Source organism: Bombyx mori, chromosome 10 (genome assembly GCF_030269925.1).
Source record: "Bombyx mori chromosome 10, ASM3026992v2".
NCBI lineage: Eukaryota > Metazoa > Arthropoda > Insecta > Lepidoptera > Bombycidae > Bombyx > Bombyx mori.
The window spans coordinates 7,836,735-7,852,135 of record NC_085116.1 but is presented as its reverse complement, the minus strand read 5'-3'; the positions used below and the strand labels follow the sequence as shown (position 1 = coordinate 7,852,135).

General features: G+C 42.9%; 2 protein-coding genes across 4 annotated transcripts in view; one reads left to right on the top strand and one right to left on the bottom strand.

Moving 5' to 3' along the window:
• E75 (nuclear hormone receptor E75) overlaps positions 1 to 8,732 on the top strand; it is a gene marked incomplete at its 5' end in the record, with an annotated part of 125,530 nt that extends 116,798 nt beyond the window's left edge. The window contains 5 exon segments of one of the 3 annotated variants that reach the window (NM_001112609.1): positions 3,052 to 3,196; positions 6,534 to 6,769; positions 6,875 to 7,533; positions 7,535 to 7,538; positions 7,541 to 8,732. In NM_001112609.1, coding sequence (NP_001106079.1) covers positions 3,052 to 3,196; positions 6,534 to 6,769; positions 6,875 to 7,533; positions 7,535 to 7,538; positions 7,541 to 8,395 — 1,899 coding nt within the window. In that variant the 3' untranslated portion in view covers positions 8,396 to 8,732. 3 annotated transcript variants of the gene reach the window in all.
• A 173-nt stretch (positions 8,733 to 8,905) lies between these two features.
• Positions 8,906 to 13,440, bottom strand: LOC134199506 (uncharacterized). The gene is made up of 2 exons (XM_062670562.1): positions 11,860 to 13,440; positions 8,906 to 10,447 (listed from the first exon to the last, which is right to left on the bottom strand). The coding sequence occupies exons 1-2, from the start codon at positions 13,027 to 13,029 to the stop codon at positions 10,208 to 10,210; spliced, it is 1,410 nt and encodes a 469-aa protein (XP_062526546.1). The 5' UTR covers positions 13,030 to 13,440; the 3' UTR covers positions 8,906 to 10,207.
• Between the last annotated feature and the right edge of the window lie 1,961 nt (positions 13,441 to 15,401).

The window sequence follows — 15,401 nt, the reverse complement described above, 5'->3', positions numbered from 1 at the left end:
GTTTAACATGTGATATTTATCTGTCTTTTAAAGTAAGATAAATTTATGTATAAATTTTGTTAATAGTAGGCAAAAACTAAGTAAATTAAAAAAAAAAAAACTAAACTACGCTCTTTTGACAGTATTTATGAGAAAAATATTGGTGATACCAAATGATTCCACATATTAACTCAATTTCGAATACTTTTGCAAATTGTACATTTTTAATGCGAAAAGACGATATCTCATATCAAAAAACAGGTAGCAGGTTTTCTTGTCTGCGCGTCTTTTTCCCGGTTTCCGAAAGGACGTCTCCGCGTAAAGAGTCCGGTGCAGCGAGGTGATGCGTCAGCTTGTTTACATGAGGCTCGGCCGCGAAGCCGGTGTCGTTGGCCGCGGGACCGTTAACCGTTGCCGACCGACGAACGCGGTGTTCGCGAACCTTCCATCCTCTACAGCACTCGCAAATTACGACGAACACACAAGCGCAAGTCCAACGATAATACGAATAGTTCCGTTTTGATTTACAATACGCTCAACGATCAGTAGGTATCCAAGAGTGAACTAGCTCTTCCCTAAGTTAAAAGATAAGTGGACAAACCGAAAGAAAATGGTAGTTAATTATTTTTTCTTTTTTATTAAACAAAAAAAATCGGTAGGTAAATAATTCCAAACGTTACAAATAATAAGACGACAATAAAAAAACGCGTGTTCAAACCGTAAAAGTAATTTTAATTATAGTATTCTGCAATTATTACTTAATTAATTTACTGGTGGTAGAACGTCTTCTGAGTCCGCACGGGTAGATACCACCACCCTGCCTATCTGCCGTGCGAATGCGTTTCGGTTTGAAAGGTGAGGCAATCGTTGTACTGTTAAAACTGAGGCCTTAGAATTCATGTCGCAAAATGAGTGGCGGCATTTACGTTATAGATGTCTATGGGCTCCGGTAACCACTCAACACCAGGCGGGTCGTGAGCTCGTCCAACCCTCTAAGCAATAAAAAAACAAAACAAAAAATTAGGTCAACGTTACAGAATTACTAGTAATTAAAACATCAATTACAACACATCTCTTTTTTTTAAATCTTAACTGTCCATACAAGCTCACGGTTCACCGGCCATCCAGTGGACACCGGAGTCTATAGACAGCACATCCCAATCATGTCCTACGATGGCTATCCCGCCATCCAAATTGAAACTCACCCGATGCAATATGTTCTACTAATGAATAAAAAATTTAATTCTCGTGGAGATTCTCGAAAACGATCTGTCTTGTTTCATGTTGTTAGAAGAATTAATCGAGAAGACTTATAAAACCATAAAAGCTCGAAGGAAACAAAATGACGTTATCCAAAAAGACTTTGTTGATATCGGGGGCTGGGTTAGAAACGAGGCTACGTCGAAAAGCCTAGATTTCGAACAAGCACGACCCACTTAACAGCTCTTTGCGTGTTCCTTTTAATTCTCTTTATTACTCATTCATTCTAGGTCGAAAACTCATAGCACGGATTTGTCAGCTGAGAAAAAAAACCCGAAAACGGTAATATAATGCGTCATTATTTATTACCCGCCTCCGTGCAATGTTCTCGTCCGTGCAATCAATAAATAACACACTTACATAATAACTCTTCGACTATATCACTAGCTCTTAGCTAATCTATTGTTCTCCTTAATTATATGATAAAAAAATCTTATTTATCAATAAATGTAGGTAGTTGATTCATCACATTATCGAAATGACCTAAATTTTGTTGTACTACTTAACGTGTTTGTAAGAATTCTGCGTCCGTCGGGAACAAATAGAATATGTATATTTTTTACAATCCGAAAGAAAGTCACCGTGTTAATTATTGGTGTCGTTGAACTATGAAGATTACGGCTACTATAAATAAAATATATATTATTTTATGGAGTATGAGCGTTTCCGTGGTTTGATTCTAGAATTTTATAGGCACTATGTATTGAGCTTTAAAAACAGTTGAAGTTTTAAGTTCGTATACGACAACCTGAGGTACAAACGAGAAAGGTTTTGTTTTTGCGGAGGTCATCGACCGCTTGGCCGGTCAGTGCCCGCGCTGCGACCAATTATGGGCCACTCGCACAGCGCACAATGGATCGATGGCAACGCGAAATTGGGCCACTGACCCGAACGTTCGCGTCCCTCTCCGCTCTGTGCCGCGCACTATTGTATACTGTAACACCGTAACTACAGCCTTCTGTCTAACGTAACGATACAACGCGGTGCTTTAGAAAAACTTGAATATAGGATACAAATTGATAGGTAGGTCCAATTTGTTTGCAAATTCATTCATCAACAGTTCATCATGCTGTTTGAAAACTTCAGTAGGGCTAAGACATAATTAGGTATTTAGTGCTTACGAGAAACTTACTAGTGACCGAGTAGATTACAATGAATTAATTAGATCAATTCAGCCCCTAGAAGCGCGCGCGCGCATTGAGGTAGGCCATGACGCATGCCTCACGTCACTGGGCGTAAAGCCGGTCGACGAACTGAGCGGGCTCGTGCCCTAGCTCCCGGGCGCAGGAGGGCGCGAGGGGAGGGACAGCGGTTGTGCAATCGAGCGGTCGACGACCCGGGGTGAACGACCGTGCGCCGCGACGCCGCCGGGATGCGCCCGGCCTATATCCGGCGCACCGGTGCAGCGGCAGCAGCGCATTCTAGAGCGGCGTGGACCGTTAGGAGCGCAAAGGGGCGAGCACGCGGGGCTAGGGGGCACTCTCACTTTCTCGGTTGGGGCCGGCAAGTAGGTCGCGCGGGTAACTGCGGTGCGCGACGCAGCGCGCGCAGTCCGCTCTCAGCCGTCACTCGTGTCGGTATAGTGCGTGGGACAGCTCTCAAAGACGTGATCAGTAGCGAGGAGAGTGGTGGTGTCAGTGACGAGTGTAGTGAATGGTGCGAACCATGTCGTGTGGCGCTGAGTTGCGCGAGCGGCACTCGGTGCTAGTGAGCATGCTGGAGGCTCGCCGCGAGTCCAGTGACTCGGGCTGCTCGAGCGACGACAGCTCCGACGTCGAAAGAGACTCTACTAAATGTAGCTGTGACCCGCAGGGCTTCTTCCGGCGATCTATACAACAGAAGATACAATACCGGCCCTGCACGAAGAACCAGCAGTGTAGTATCCTCAGGATTAACAGGAATCGGTGCCAGTATTGCCGACTGAAAAAATGCATCGCCGTCGGAATGAGCAGAGATGGTGAGTTACACATACATTTTTTCCTGTTCATATCAGATTGATAAAAAAATTATAGTTTTAAAATTGTAATTTTATAATGAAATATTTTTATAACGAAATATATGACACCAATGTCTCTGATAACCCTTTTAAAACTTTCGTATTTTATCAATTTATCAGTTTCAATTCAAACCAATATGACTGTGTATTTACAAGAACCTTATATAAACAAATAATATTTCATTATAAGGATTACAAAAAAATTATATTTAAGACATATTTTTAAAAGTCGTCTAGGGTTTAGTAAGCGTTGCGCGCATACACATTAGATTGCTGCATATCCATACACAATTAGCGAGGGAAGGTCGTTTGCACGGCGAGCCAGCCCGCCAAGTGGGCCACGGTACGCGCGTGTGAGCAGATCCTATTTCTTGTGGCGAGTGCAGAGGGCCCGCGGGGAGGGCGTGCTGTGTGGGAGGTCGGTTATGCAAGCCGGGTGAGCGCGCTCTAAGCAGGTCGACGTCCGCGCGTTGCGACACACGCCAGCCTCGCCACCGCACGCGGTGAAAGCAGAGAAAGGCGCATTTCGTAAGCTCGAGAGTGAAATTTATGTTTTCACTTTCGTAATGCAGTTGATTGACCCCAAGCAACTTTCTTGTCGTTACAATCAAGATGTCATCTTGATAAAATATCAGGTTGATATCGCACAACTGTCGCGTACTTAATTTAAAGCGCGATGCAAAAATCGGAAATCAGAGATACAGTAATAAAATGTAAGTCTTCAATAATTTGCAAAATTATGGGCAATGTCATGAGACATGTTAACCGTTAATGGTGTAGCAGAGCAACAATTCTCTACATTTTTATTTTTAATGATTTTTAGTAGAGTTCTTCAGGATATTATGTTTTAGTAACAGTAAAAATATTTTTGCGATTAAAAACGAAAAAAAATCAGCAGAACCAGCAGTTTTTTTTGTAATGATTTAAAACAAAAAATGCAGCATAGAATATTTTAAATTTTCTTCATAAAGTAATTTATATCTCACGTCATTCACGATGAGGTGCAAATCTTAGCTTGCTAGTACCGCTACCCGACAACAGATGGCGCTGTGCAGTGTTTCAAAACTTGGCTAGTCCTTTGGAACTGCTTAACTCTAACTGTTCTATAGACGTGGGAAATTACTTATCGCAGTAAGAGGTCTTGGAAAGGGGTTAAAAAAAAAACAATGAAAATGTGTGATCATGAATTAGTTTTCACCTATGATTTGAATTGATTGTTCCACCGTAAACATTGTACATACTTATGTATAATAAGTTCAGACCTCGTAGCGGTTTCGTAGCCCTGCTACGAATTAACTTAGCATCTTTATTTCCTTCTGCGGTTAAATGATAATGAAAACTAAATAAAAATAAAAATGTAACGTACAATAAAATTTTATTATGCGAACGTGCAAAATCCTTGAGCTCCGGGAACTAGGAAATGAACAATTCGAGATAAATGTAAACTTTAATTAGGAAACCAGATGGCTCAACCTGAAAAGCGACTAATAAAATTGACGTGTCACGTCATATATCGGCAAGGTTGAGAGATCTGGTAGGCGGCGCGCGTGCTTGGTGGGGGCAGGGGCCTGCGTGGAGTTTATTGACGGTTCCCCCCGCTCTCGGTCCCCGCGTCAAGTTCAAGGTTGGCGAGGCGCGCGCCGCGGCGCAGTGCGAGGGAGTCCGGACCGCGCACCGGTCGTCAGCCCTCATTGCTAGCGCTATGTTATTAAGTCGTTCACCAGTTCGAGTCGAGAACGCGAGACTCTCTCACAGTGATCGCTCTGGTGTTCGCCGCTAACTACACCGCGGTGCTCAGACATTCGCTCACATTGGATTGCAACTCTATTATTCACGGATTACAGTGTTAGTGTGATTTAAAACAATATCTTAAGTGACATGTGACATTTTGCCTAGTGCTTCAATTAATATAGTCAGAATTACAGTTACCATTATTAGTGGCCATTGGCTGTGAACTTAATTTTTATTAGTAATCATAATTATACCAAACATGGGTGAAGATTTACCAATTCTCAAAGGGATCCTCAATGGTGTTGTGAAATATCACAATGCACGTATGTATCTATTTTATTTAGTAATGCTAAAAACAAATTACAACGTGAATTACAAATAAAACATTTAAATTTATTTTATTACATTTAAAAGTCATAAATAATTTTCATCGAAACGTCTAGTTGCTACAAGAACTAGAACAAACTATACGAAAGATACGATCTAGATTTAACTCGTCTACGAATTTATGAATAGCTTTGAGTGTTATTGAGAATCAAATTTATTTGATCGGATTAAATCATTGCTTACTAATAAATGATTTTCTAAAAAAAAAATATTTATTTGAAATGTAGTAAGTAATAATATGACATAGCCAATTCCGCCATTACCGAATATGAAAAATAGGAAGAACAATATCAATAAAAGTTAGCAACGAAGAAATAAATTTATTAATGCTTTATACATATACTGATATCGATATTAATAATATACAAATTGGTACTTAATAAATAGTATTATTATAATAATAAGTATTTTTTAAACTCGAATTTGGAAGAGAGGTAATCAGCGAGAGAAAAAAGCCTAAATGGATTACATTAGCCTATTGGTATAATTTAAAAAAACTTTTGAGAACCAGGTCTATTGTTTTAGTCTACAAATGCAATTGTGTATTGTAAAGTTGCGAATAAAAGGGGAAGTACAATGATCGACGAGAAACAATGGGATCTCGCATCTGGTGCGGCCCACATTGAGCAGCGAAAGTTAAGAGAAATGGCGAGAGGGCGCTCGCTCTCTGCTTTCGTTTTCAACCGTGAGCTGTGCGCATAAACACTTTCACCGAGCCTCGGGCACGAACAGCGCAAGCGGCGGGCCTGTTACGGGCGCATGTTACTTTTCGATCCGTGCTGCACCTAATACGAGAAAGTCGTCACACTTTTCAGTATGACCTCGGGCATTGTCATTCGTCATTCGAACTAGTTCACCGAATCGCGACGCGTTCAGTAAACCTCGCTCCGTTGTATAAAGGCATCAGACAGGGGTAGCTCCCTGCTGACACGACGGCCGATGACCTCTGTTCTCGCGGCGTCAGCTGCGCGTGCACATGGCTCGCTTTGTGCCTGTATGCACGCATGCTAAACGACAGCTGCAGCCCGATGTATGTTTAGTCGCGACCTTGCGCAACATCCCCTTTATTAGTCTCGGCCGCGATCAACGCACCGATCAATTGATTTTTAAAACGTCCTCTTCTTTGTAGTATAAGGATATTGTGAGATTTATGCTAAAGTGACACTATCTATTGTTGCAGCTGTGCGATTCGGTCGTGTACCCAAACGCGAGAAAGCGCGTATCCTCGCAGCGATGCAACAGTCGTCGTCGTCTCGTGCACACGAGCAAGCAGCTGCCGCTGAACTTGATGACGCTCCTCGGTTGCTGGCGCGAGTGGTGCGCGCTCATCTCGACACGTGCGAGTTCACGCGTGATCGCGTCGCTTCCATGCGAGCCAGAGCTCGCGACTGTCCCACCTACTCGCAGCCTACTCTGGTAAGTATCAAGAATAACGCATCCACAAAAAGAATACGAATTGTATATTTTGTCAAATAATAAAAGCACGAACAAAAAATAACAAAGCGTTTCTATTTGTTTTAGGCTTGCCCACTAAACCCGGCGCCAGAGCTGCAATCTGAAAAGGAATTTTCGCAACGTTTCGCCCATGTGATACGTGGCGTGATTGACTTTGCCGGCCTCATCCCTGGCTTCCAGCTGCTGACCCAAGATGACAAATTCACGCTGCTCAAAAGTGGTCTGTTCGATGCATTGTTCGTGCGACTCATCTGTATGTTTGACGCTCCTCTTAATAGTATCATCTGTCTCAATGGGCAACTGATGAAGAGAGACTCCATCCAGAGCGGTGCCAATGCAAGGTTTCTCGTTGATTCTACTTTCAAGTTTGCGGAACGTATGAATTCCATGAATTTGACGGACGCGGAAATAGGACTTTTCTGTGCTATAGTCCTCATCACTCCGGATCGGCCTGGCCTGCGAAACATAGAGCTAGTGGAAAGAATGCACTCGCGACTGAAGGCGTGCTTGCAAACTGTCATTGCACAGAACAGGCCAGAGAGACCTGGGTTTTTAAGAGAATTAATGGATACATTACCTGATTTACGCACTTTAAGCACGCTTCACACAGAAAAACTTGTTGTTTTCCGAACGGAACATAAGGAGTTATTGCGTCAACAAATGTGGAATGAAGAAGAAGGTGTTTCCTGGGCCGATTCCGTAGTGGAGGAATCAGCTCGTAGCCCCATCGGGTCTGTATCCAGCAGCGAGTCCGGGGAGGTGCCGAGTGACTGTGGCACTCCTTTACTGGCAGCAACGTTGGCCGGTCGCCGGCGACTTGACTCTCGGGGCTCTGTCGATGAAGAAGCTCTCGGCGTCGCACATCTGGCTCACAACGGACTCACCGTGACGCCCGTCCGCCCTCCTCCCCGGTATCGGAAGTTGGATTCCCCGACTGATTCGGGTATTGAATCTGGCAACGAGAAACACGAGAGGATAATCGGACCCGGGTCGGGTTGTTCTAGTCCGCGGTCGTCCTTAGAAGAGCACACCGAGGACAGACGGCCCACCGCGCCCGCCGATGACATGCCCGTGCTCAAACGTGTGCTTCAGGCTCCACCTTTGTACGGCGGAACTTCTACATTGATGGATGAAACCTACAAACCACACAAGAAATTCCGCGCTATGAGGCGCGACACCGGAGAAGCAGAGGCTCGTCCAGTGCAGCCGACGCCGTCGCCACAGCCGCTGCACCCGCACCCGGCCAGTCCGGCTCATCCGGCTCATTCGCCGCGACCACCGCGCATTTCTCTGTCATCCACGCATTCGGTGCTCGCTAAAAGTTTAATGGAGGGGCCGAGAATGACTCCTGAACAATTAAAACGTACCGATATGATCCAGCAGTACATGCGGCGAAATGAAGCTGGTTCTAGTGTGGAAGGATGTCCGCTGCGAACTGGAGGGCTGCTGACCTGCTACCGCGGTGCGTCTCCGGCTCCGCCGCCAGTGCTGGCGCTGCAGGTGGACGTGACGGACGCGCCGCTGAACCTCTCCAAGAAGTCGCCGTCGCCGCCTCGTTCGTACATGCCGCAGATGTTAGAGGCGTGAGGCCGGCCCGCGGAGCCGCGAGTCTCCGCCACCCCACCCCGACCTACTTTAAATTAAATAAACTAGATAATAGTAATCGTTCGCAGATCGTTTTAATATATTATATGTGATAATTCGTGTAGGACGTGTGCGTGCGTGGCCGGCGCCGAACGAGGAGAGCGCAATAGACTGAAAATTAACATAATTTAAGACTATATAAGTGTAATTTATAATACAATGCAGCGCCGGTCGTGGTGTGTTTGTGTGTATTGTATGTGCGTATGTGAGCGTGCTCAGTCATTTGTTTGTTAATATAATGACAGGTTGTCGAATTAAATAAAACAAATTGTAAGAATTACTCCTGCCTATTATTTACAACTACCCCTATATAAATTTATTACTAAATATAGGTAAAAACAAAAGACAGAACACAATAAGTTATATCTGAAGTCTTCATCTATGATATTTCTTATTTGACATTTACACTATTCACACTTGATAGAAAATACAGTATAGAATAAAAAAAAGTGATTTTAAAATCAAGTTTAATGTTATCCAAATAAATCATTTAATATTATCGAACTTAAATTAAAAAAGATGGTCTGAAAGTACATTTTTTCTCACATTCATCTTTTTTCGATCTACTTAATTTCAATATAAACACTGGTTCTGCGACCTGTGATCATTATGATCTCCGACACAAGAGAAACTATTTTGTGGTCTCGGATATCACAACAAACAAACAGCGCAAAAGACATAAGTCCGAATTAAATTCAAGACAAAATATTTTGGTGAAATGAAGGTATCGCAAAAAAGAACAAAAGTCTGATCAACTAAAGTGATTTAACATGAAGTATAGAGGTAAAAGACTAAAAAGTAACGATTGAAGGGCGTGGGGTCGTCGACCCAGGACGGTCGAGGGCTACGCTTTCGAACGAACGTTACCGTTTCGAAGCAGATTATTCTAGAGAATGAATAATATTTTTAAATTTATAAAAAAATATTCATTGTTTGTAAATAAAATTAGAAACGGTGAATTTTGACAAGATTTAATTAGGTTTACAAACTTTTTTTTTTCCTACCTAAGCTGAGAGCCTTGAGAGGCTATATCAGCGTAACCTTAACTAGTAGGTGAGCTCACGGGGCTCAAACCTGACGACGTTGCTAACACGAACCCTAGTAAGAGCCGTGCTTCGCAGAATCTACCACCGGATCGGAAACGCGACCCACTCAGAAAATCCGGCGAGAAACTGTGGGCTGTGTCTGAGGGTTCATATACTCGTCGAGCCCTTTGTCGCAAGTGACGGGTTTACAAACAGTTTTAAAGTCAAATCTCGAGGATGTTTCATTCCTTTTTTTTCTAAAATAAATGAACACCTAATAACATACATAGATTTAATGTTCTGTAAATTGAGATAATAGTAAATTTCACAACACTGATTCACGAATAATAGACATGAAAATTTAGGCATAGCATTAAAATATCACGAAATAATACTTTCAAATTTTTAACATTCAACAGTAATAATCATTGTCTATTATTAACTTAAATGTTTCACGTATTCAATTTTTCCTATGTAAAGACAACCGATACAGTTTATAGGTATAATAAAATAAGCATTAGAGCGGCAATTAAGGGTTTTCGAATTAAGAATTTTAACACTACAAGTCCGACTGGCGGGCTTTTGTGAGTTTTCGTGAGTTCGTTGTTCCGGGCTGTTGGCGAAGATGATATATAAATAATGTTTACACTGATTTGGTATGAGGTTTTAATATAAAAAGCGACACAATAACTAACAAAATACAAAATGAGTTGAGAATCGAACAGTTACACTAAGACTCGCAATATCTTACTGGTCGTCGTCGCGCGCGCTGAGGGCGTGTGTTTTCGCGCTCAGAGAGCTCTGTCTCAGCGGGCGGTAAGGCGGCGGCGGGGGCGGTATCGCACGTTCGGAAATTACGTTCCGTTATATCCTCCCCCTCCGAGTCACTAGAACGCCTCGTTAGTGGCTCGGCAGAAACAACAAGACGGGGCCGTCCACGCAGGCGTCGAGGCTGTACTGGAGCTGAGACCTGACCGGTTTGATTACGATACAGAAACATGAAATTTCCCTAAAACCTGCGAATTCAAATCAGTAACCTCATAGGTAGTAGGACTAACGATATTACTAATCTGGTAGGGTCCGTCACGCTTAGGCATGAACTTCTTCGTTCTACCTTTGGCGGCATCACTTAACAAGTGCGTAGAGAGAAGGACTAGATCACCTACTTGGTAACTGGGACCAGAGAACTGAATTTTGTCGGTTTGCTACTTCCTATCATCCTGATGATGTTCAGCGTAAGGCATTGGGGCTCCCCCTGGTCTGAAGACATCCTCGTTGCACTGCAGAAAAGAAGCTAGGCGGTTAACGCTCTGGAGGACACAGCATAGTTCCCTCGTCTTCTCTTAAGAAATCAGCAGCAGAACAAGGCGTGAGGTCACTAGGGTACTCGAACTCCAATGGAAAAACTCGTTCAGAACCATGGTAGCGCCATGTCGAAGTATGGAAGTCGATGGCTAAACCAGCTGCTACTAAAAAGTCTACACCCAATAATGTGTCATTATCCTGGGCGTCCGGAAATACGACAAATTCCATGGGAATAACTTTACACGGTAATAACTTCACGTCAAGTGTCGTTGTCAGCATTTGTCGTGTTTGCATTGAACCATCGGCGAGCTTAACACGCATAGAACTACGCACAAAAGGTTGATTGTGCTGTTGCAGTAGGGTGTAGAGCGAAGAACCGGCAACAGTTCGCTTGGCTGCGGTGTCGATTAAACCCCTACCTCGGATTCCTAAAATCTCTATACCTAAAATAGGTCGTCGCGCGTTGCCATTTTGCGAAGAAGTTACAGACGAAAAGGTGACAAAACTATCACAATTAAAATTTGTGGTCCCTTTAACCGGTGCACAACTTTCCAGGTTGTGTCCTGAAAAAATTTTGGTCACCCTACTTTTATTATCGAATTTCTGGTTTTGTCCTGAAAAAATCATGGTCGCCCTAGTTGGTAACGGACCACGTGATGGACACTGACGAGAACGTTTCGTTTTCCATTTATGTCTATTATTTACGACGCACTGATTAACACAAAATTCCCTAGGAGATACTGATTTCAATTCGCTAGGTACATGAGTGCGGTTAAAACACTCCCCCTGCTTAACAGGACGAGATAAGTATGTAAACAAAGGCGTATCATCGGAACGCGGCAAATTTGAAACAATTTGTTTATCAACACGTTTATGGGACGAGTTTACATTACATTTACGGGCAAAATTATTATTTACGGGGGGTGTACTTACATTATTACATGATACCAAACTTATCTGAGCAGTGTGTAGCGATGAATTAACATAATTTGGGCGCTCGGTATGAACACTACTGGATAAAAACAAGTCAGGTACAGCCCCAGTAAAAACCATAGGTAAACTTGCCAAATTACTCACCTGGGCGGACGGCTTACCAACAGCTGATGTCTCAGCGGTCGTTGTACCTCGCGATCGCGTTCGCGGTATTTGAATAAAATCGACCGCGCTAAAATTTGAACTACATTTGGAACAATTAGAACGTATGACTCCGCTCGCGCCGCAACCGTAACATTTAATATTATTTACTTTACTAACTACGTTATCGTTACTGTCATTCGCGGTTTGTTTTAATAACAATTTACGACACTGATCACGCGTATGACCGTAACTTTTACAATAAACACAGTATCGACGTTTCTCGGGTTTTTCGGCGGTCGGAGTGGCGTCGGCGTTATCGCCTGACGAACGTTGGCGCGGGGAAACTTCTACAGCGGCCGTAGGTACACGCTGCGTTGCAGGCCGCGGCGGCTCGAGTCGAGCGCGGGCGGCGGCGGCACCCTTTGATGTCTCGGCGACGGCGTTTGAAGTATGCGCTTCTTTCGTAGAATCCTCAATACTTCGTGCTTTTTGCAGGAGAACATTGAAACTGGTGATTTCCTCTCTACGAAGGCGTTTACGAATTTTATGATGCAGTAATCCGTATATCATATCAAGCTCCACTTTTTCACATAGGTCGCCTCGAGGTAGCTTCGCGAGGAGTGCTCGAGCCCTGGCGACAAACAGATCGGTTTTCTCCATAGGCTGCTGGCCGTCTGCGAATAGGTCGACATAAATTCTGTGGGGTGGGCGGCGATCACCAAAAGCACTTCGTAGATTTGAGATGACGTCTTCCCATGTAGAAACTTGATGCTTGATACCCTGCCACCAGGTAGCGGCGGTGTGTGTAAGCAACATGGAGATGCCTTTTACGGCTACGTCATCGGGAACATTGGCGGCGTCTCTGTACGATTCTATTGCGTCGATAAAACCTTCTACTGACTCGTCTGCGCGTCCGCTGAATACAGATTTGCAGCGGCTGAAGTTGTTGGCGGGCCGATGGTCGAATGTAGGAGTCGCCGACTGCCTGACGCTATCTAACAGCTCCCGGAACGCGTCTAGCTGCGTTCGTTGAAGGGTGTCGATCAGCATGGTGATGTCTTCCGGGCGGAAGCAAACACTGGCGGGCGGCGCGTCACTCGACGGCGCGTGGGGCGGCGACGCGGCTCTCGCGTCGCGCTCCTCGGAATTGGGCATCTTCTTCGGCGGCATTATTTAACGACGGTTTAGTCGGTAAAGTCAGGAAAACACAAATCGTTCATGTAGGCACAATACTTTCATATATCACTTCACAGCTAAACGTTCGGGCGCCATTTTTAACACTACAAGTCCGACTGGCGGGCTTTTGTGAGTTTTCGTGAGTTCGTTGTTCCGGGCTGTTGGCGAAGATGATATATAAATAATGTTTACACTGATTTGGTATGAGGTTTTAATATAAAAAGCGACACAATAACTAACAAAATACAAAATGAGTTGAGAATCGAACAGTTACACTAAGACTCGCAATATCTTACTGGTCGTCGTCGCGCGCGCTGAGGGCGTGTGTTTTCGCGCTCAGAGAGCTCTGTCTCAGCGGGCGGTAAGGCGGCGGCGGGGGCGGTATCGCACGTTCGGAAATTACGTTCCGTTATAGAATCTAATTAGAATTTTAGTTGGCTGCACTAGTGATGATGACAGATAAAAGTAATGTGTCAATCAATAGTTCTAGTAAATTACAAGAAAAAAAAACTACAAAAGATATTCTGGATTAAAATCCTGATTAGACAATAAAACCCGCACACGTGTTATAAAGAGATCCTAATCTACATTTTAGCACTGATATAACATTGTCACATGCTCGAAGGAATCAGTGGCCTTCCACTGGTGCGATCCGATGTGATCCCTTGATTACAACAAGGTATTAATTACATTATTGTACATAAAAAAATATATTTCACTATTAACTAATTCGAGTAAGCACATATTAATGACACTTTTTAACTTATTTCTGTGTACCTTAATAGTCTATCTCATTATGGAGGAGTAATAAGTGGATTATTCTCGTAAAAAAGACAAAATATACGCTGACTTAAAAGGCCGTCTATTAACGGCTGTATCCTACAATTACATTAATGGAATATTAGGGTAGTATGTCATTTTTTCTTCGTATTCGAATGAGTTTTCTTACAAAATATTTAAACATTGCTTCTTGGTGTGTATAAACACAACCCACTGAGTTTCTCACCGGATCTTCTCAATGGGTCCCGATTCTGATCCTGTGGTAGATTCAGCAAAGCACTGCTCTTTGTAAGTATTAAGAAGACCTCCCAGGTTTAGCGCCGTGAGCAGCTTTTATGAAATGTATTGTAATAATACATGTGAGGTATTTTTAGATTACATTTCAAGAGTAAAAAGCATCTTTCCTTTTCTTGTCAATTGTTAATAATAAATTAAGCACTTGACGATAATTTAAGTTTCTCACAATTTATTAAAATGTCAAAACTGTTCAAGACTTCTTCAACTGCTAGATTAGCATATAGAAATAAAAAAAATTATTAACTGTTTGACTATATCTTTTGAAGATATATTACGCTCTTCGAGAATATTCGATCATGGCGACGACGTATATATATATACCACTAGTGTTAAAGTATGACATTTTTGTAGATGTAAGAGGACCATTTCCAGTGTCGGAAATATAATAAACAAGGGATTATAAGTATTTTAAATGGAATTCCTGTTGACGCGGGTCGCTTTAGACGCTTATACGGGATAGACAAAGACGGCTTTTGTATTGTATCACCTTATAACGAATTTTCTTCGCGATTAAGGATTTGTTCTTACTCGAACAATAGGTAGTGTCATCACATTACAGGGTAGAGGGTTAAATGTGTCTACAGTGGCCTGGGGACGTCATTCATATAGAAAATGCACAAGAGTGGGTACAGAGAGCCTCCTTGAGAGAAAGCTTGGGAACCAAAACACCGCCATTTATCGTATATTGACGTTAACTCTGTTTTTTTTCAATTTAAAATTTAATACCTCCTTTGACCAATAAGCATTGTTTTAAGTTAAGCCATAACATTAATATTACGTTTACTACATAATATGATCTCCATGACTTTATTGCGCTTCCTTAGGCAATGAAAATCGGAATGAATGGAACGTTGCTTATATTGCATTTCTGTCAGGAGGTTTTTTATTTATTGCTTATATGGGTGGACCAGCTCACAGCCCACCTGGTGATGAGTGGTTACTGGAGCCCATTGACATCTACAACGTAAATGCGCCACCCACCTTGAGATATAAGTTCTAAGATCTCAAATATTAGTTACATGTACAATACAATGTAACTAAGGAGATTTTCCACAGTTTCAAACTCGTTTCATCCCTTTAGGACGGCTTATAAAATGGCCCCTATTGTTTCGCTGCCCATGCGGGTTTATACCATTTTTCTAATGAAATACGTACTCAACAAATTCTCACGATTGACATCCCCGGTGAAGGAATAACATCGTGTAATAAAAATCAAACCCGCAAAATTATAATTTGCGTAATTACTAGTGGCAGGACCTCTTGTGAGTCCGCACGGGTAGGTACCACCA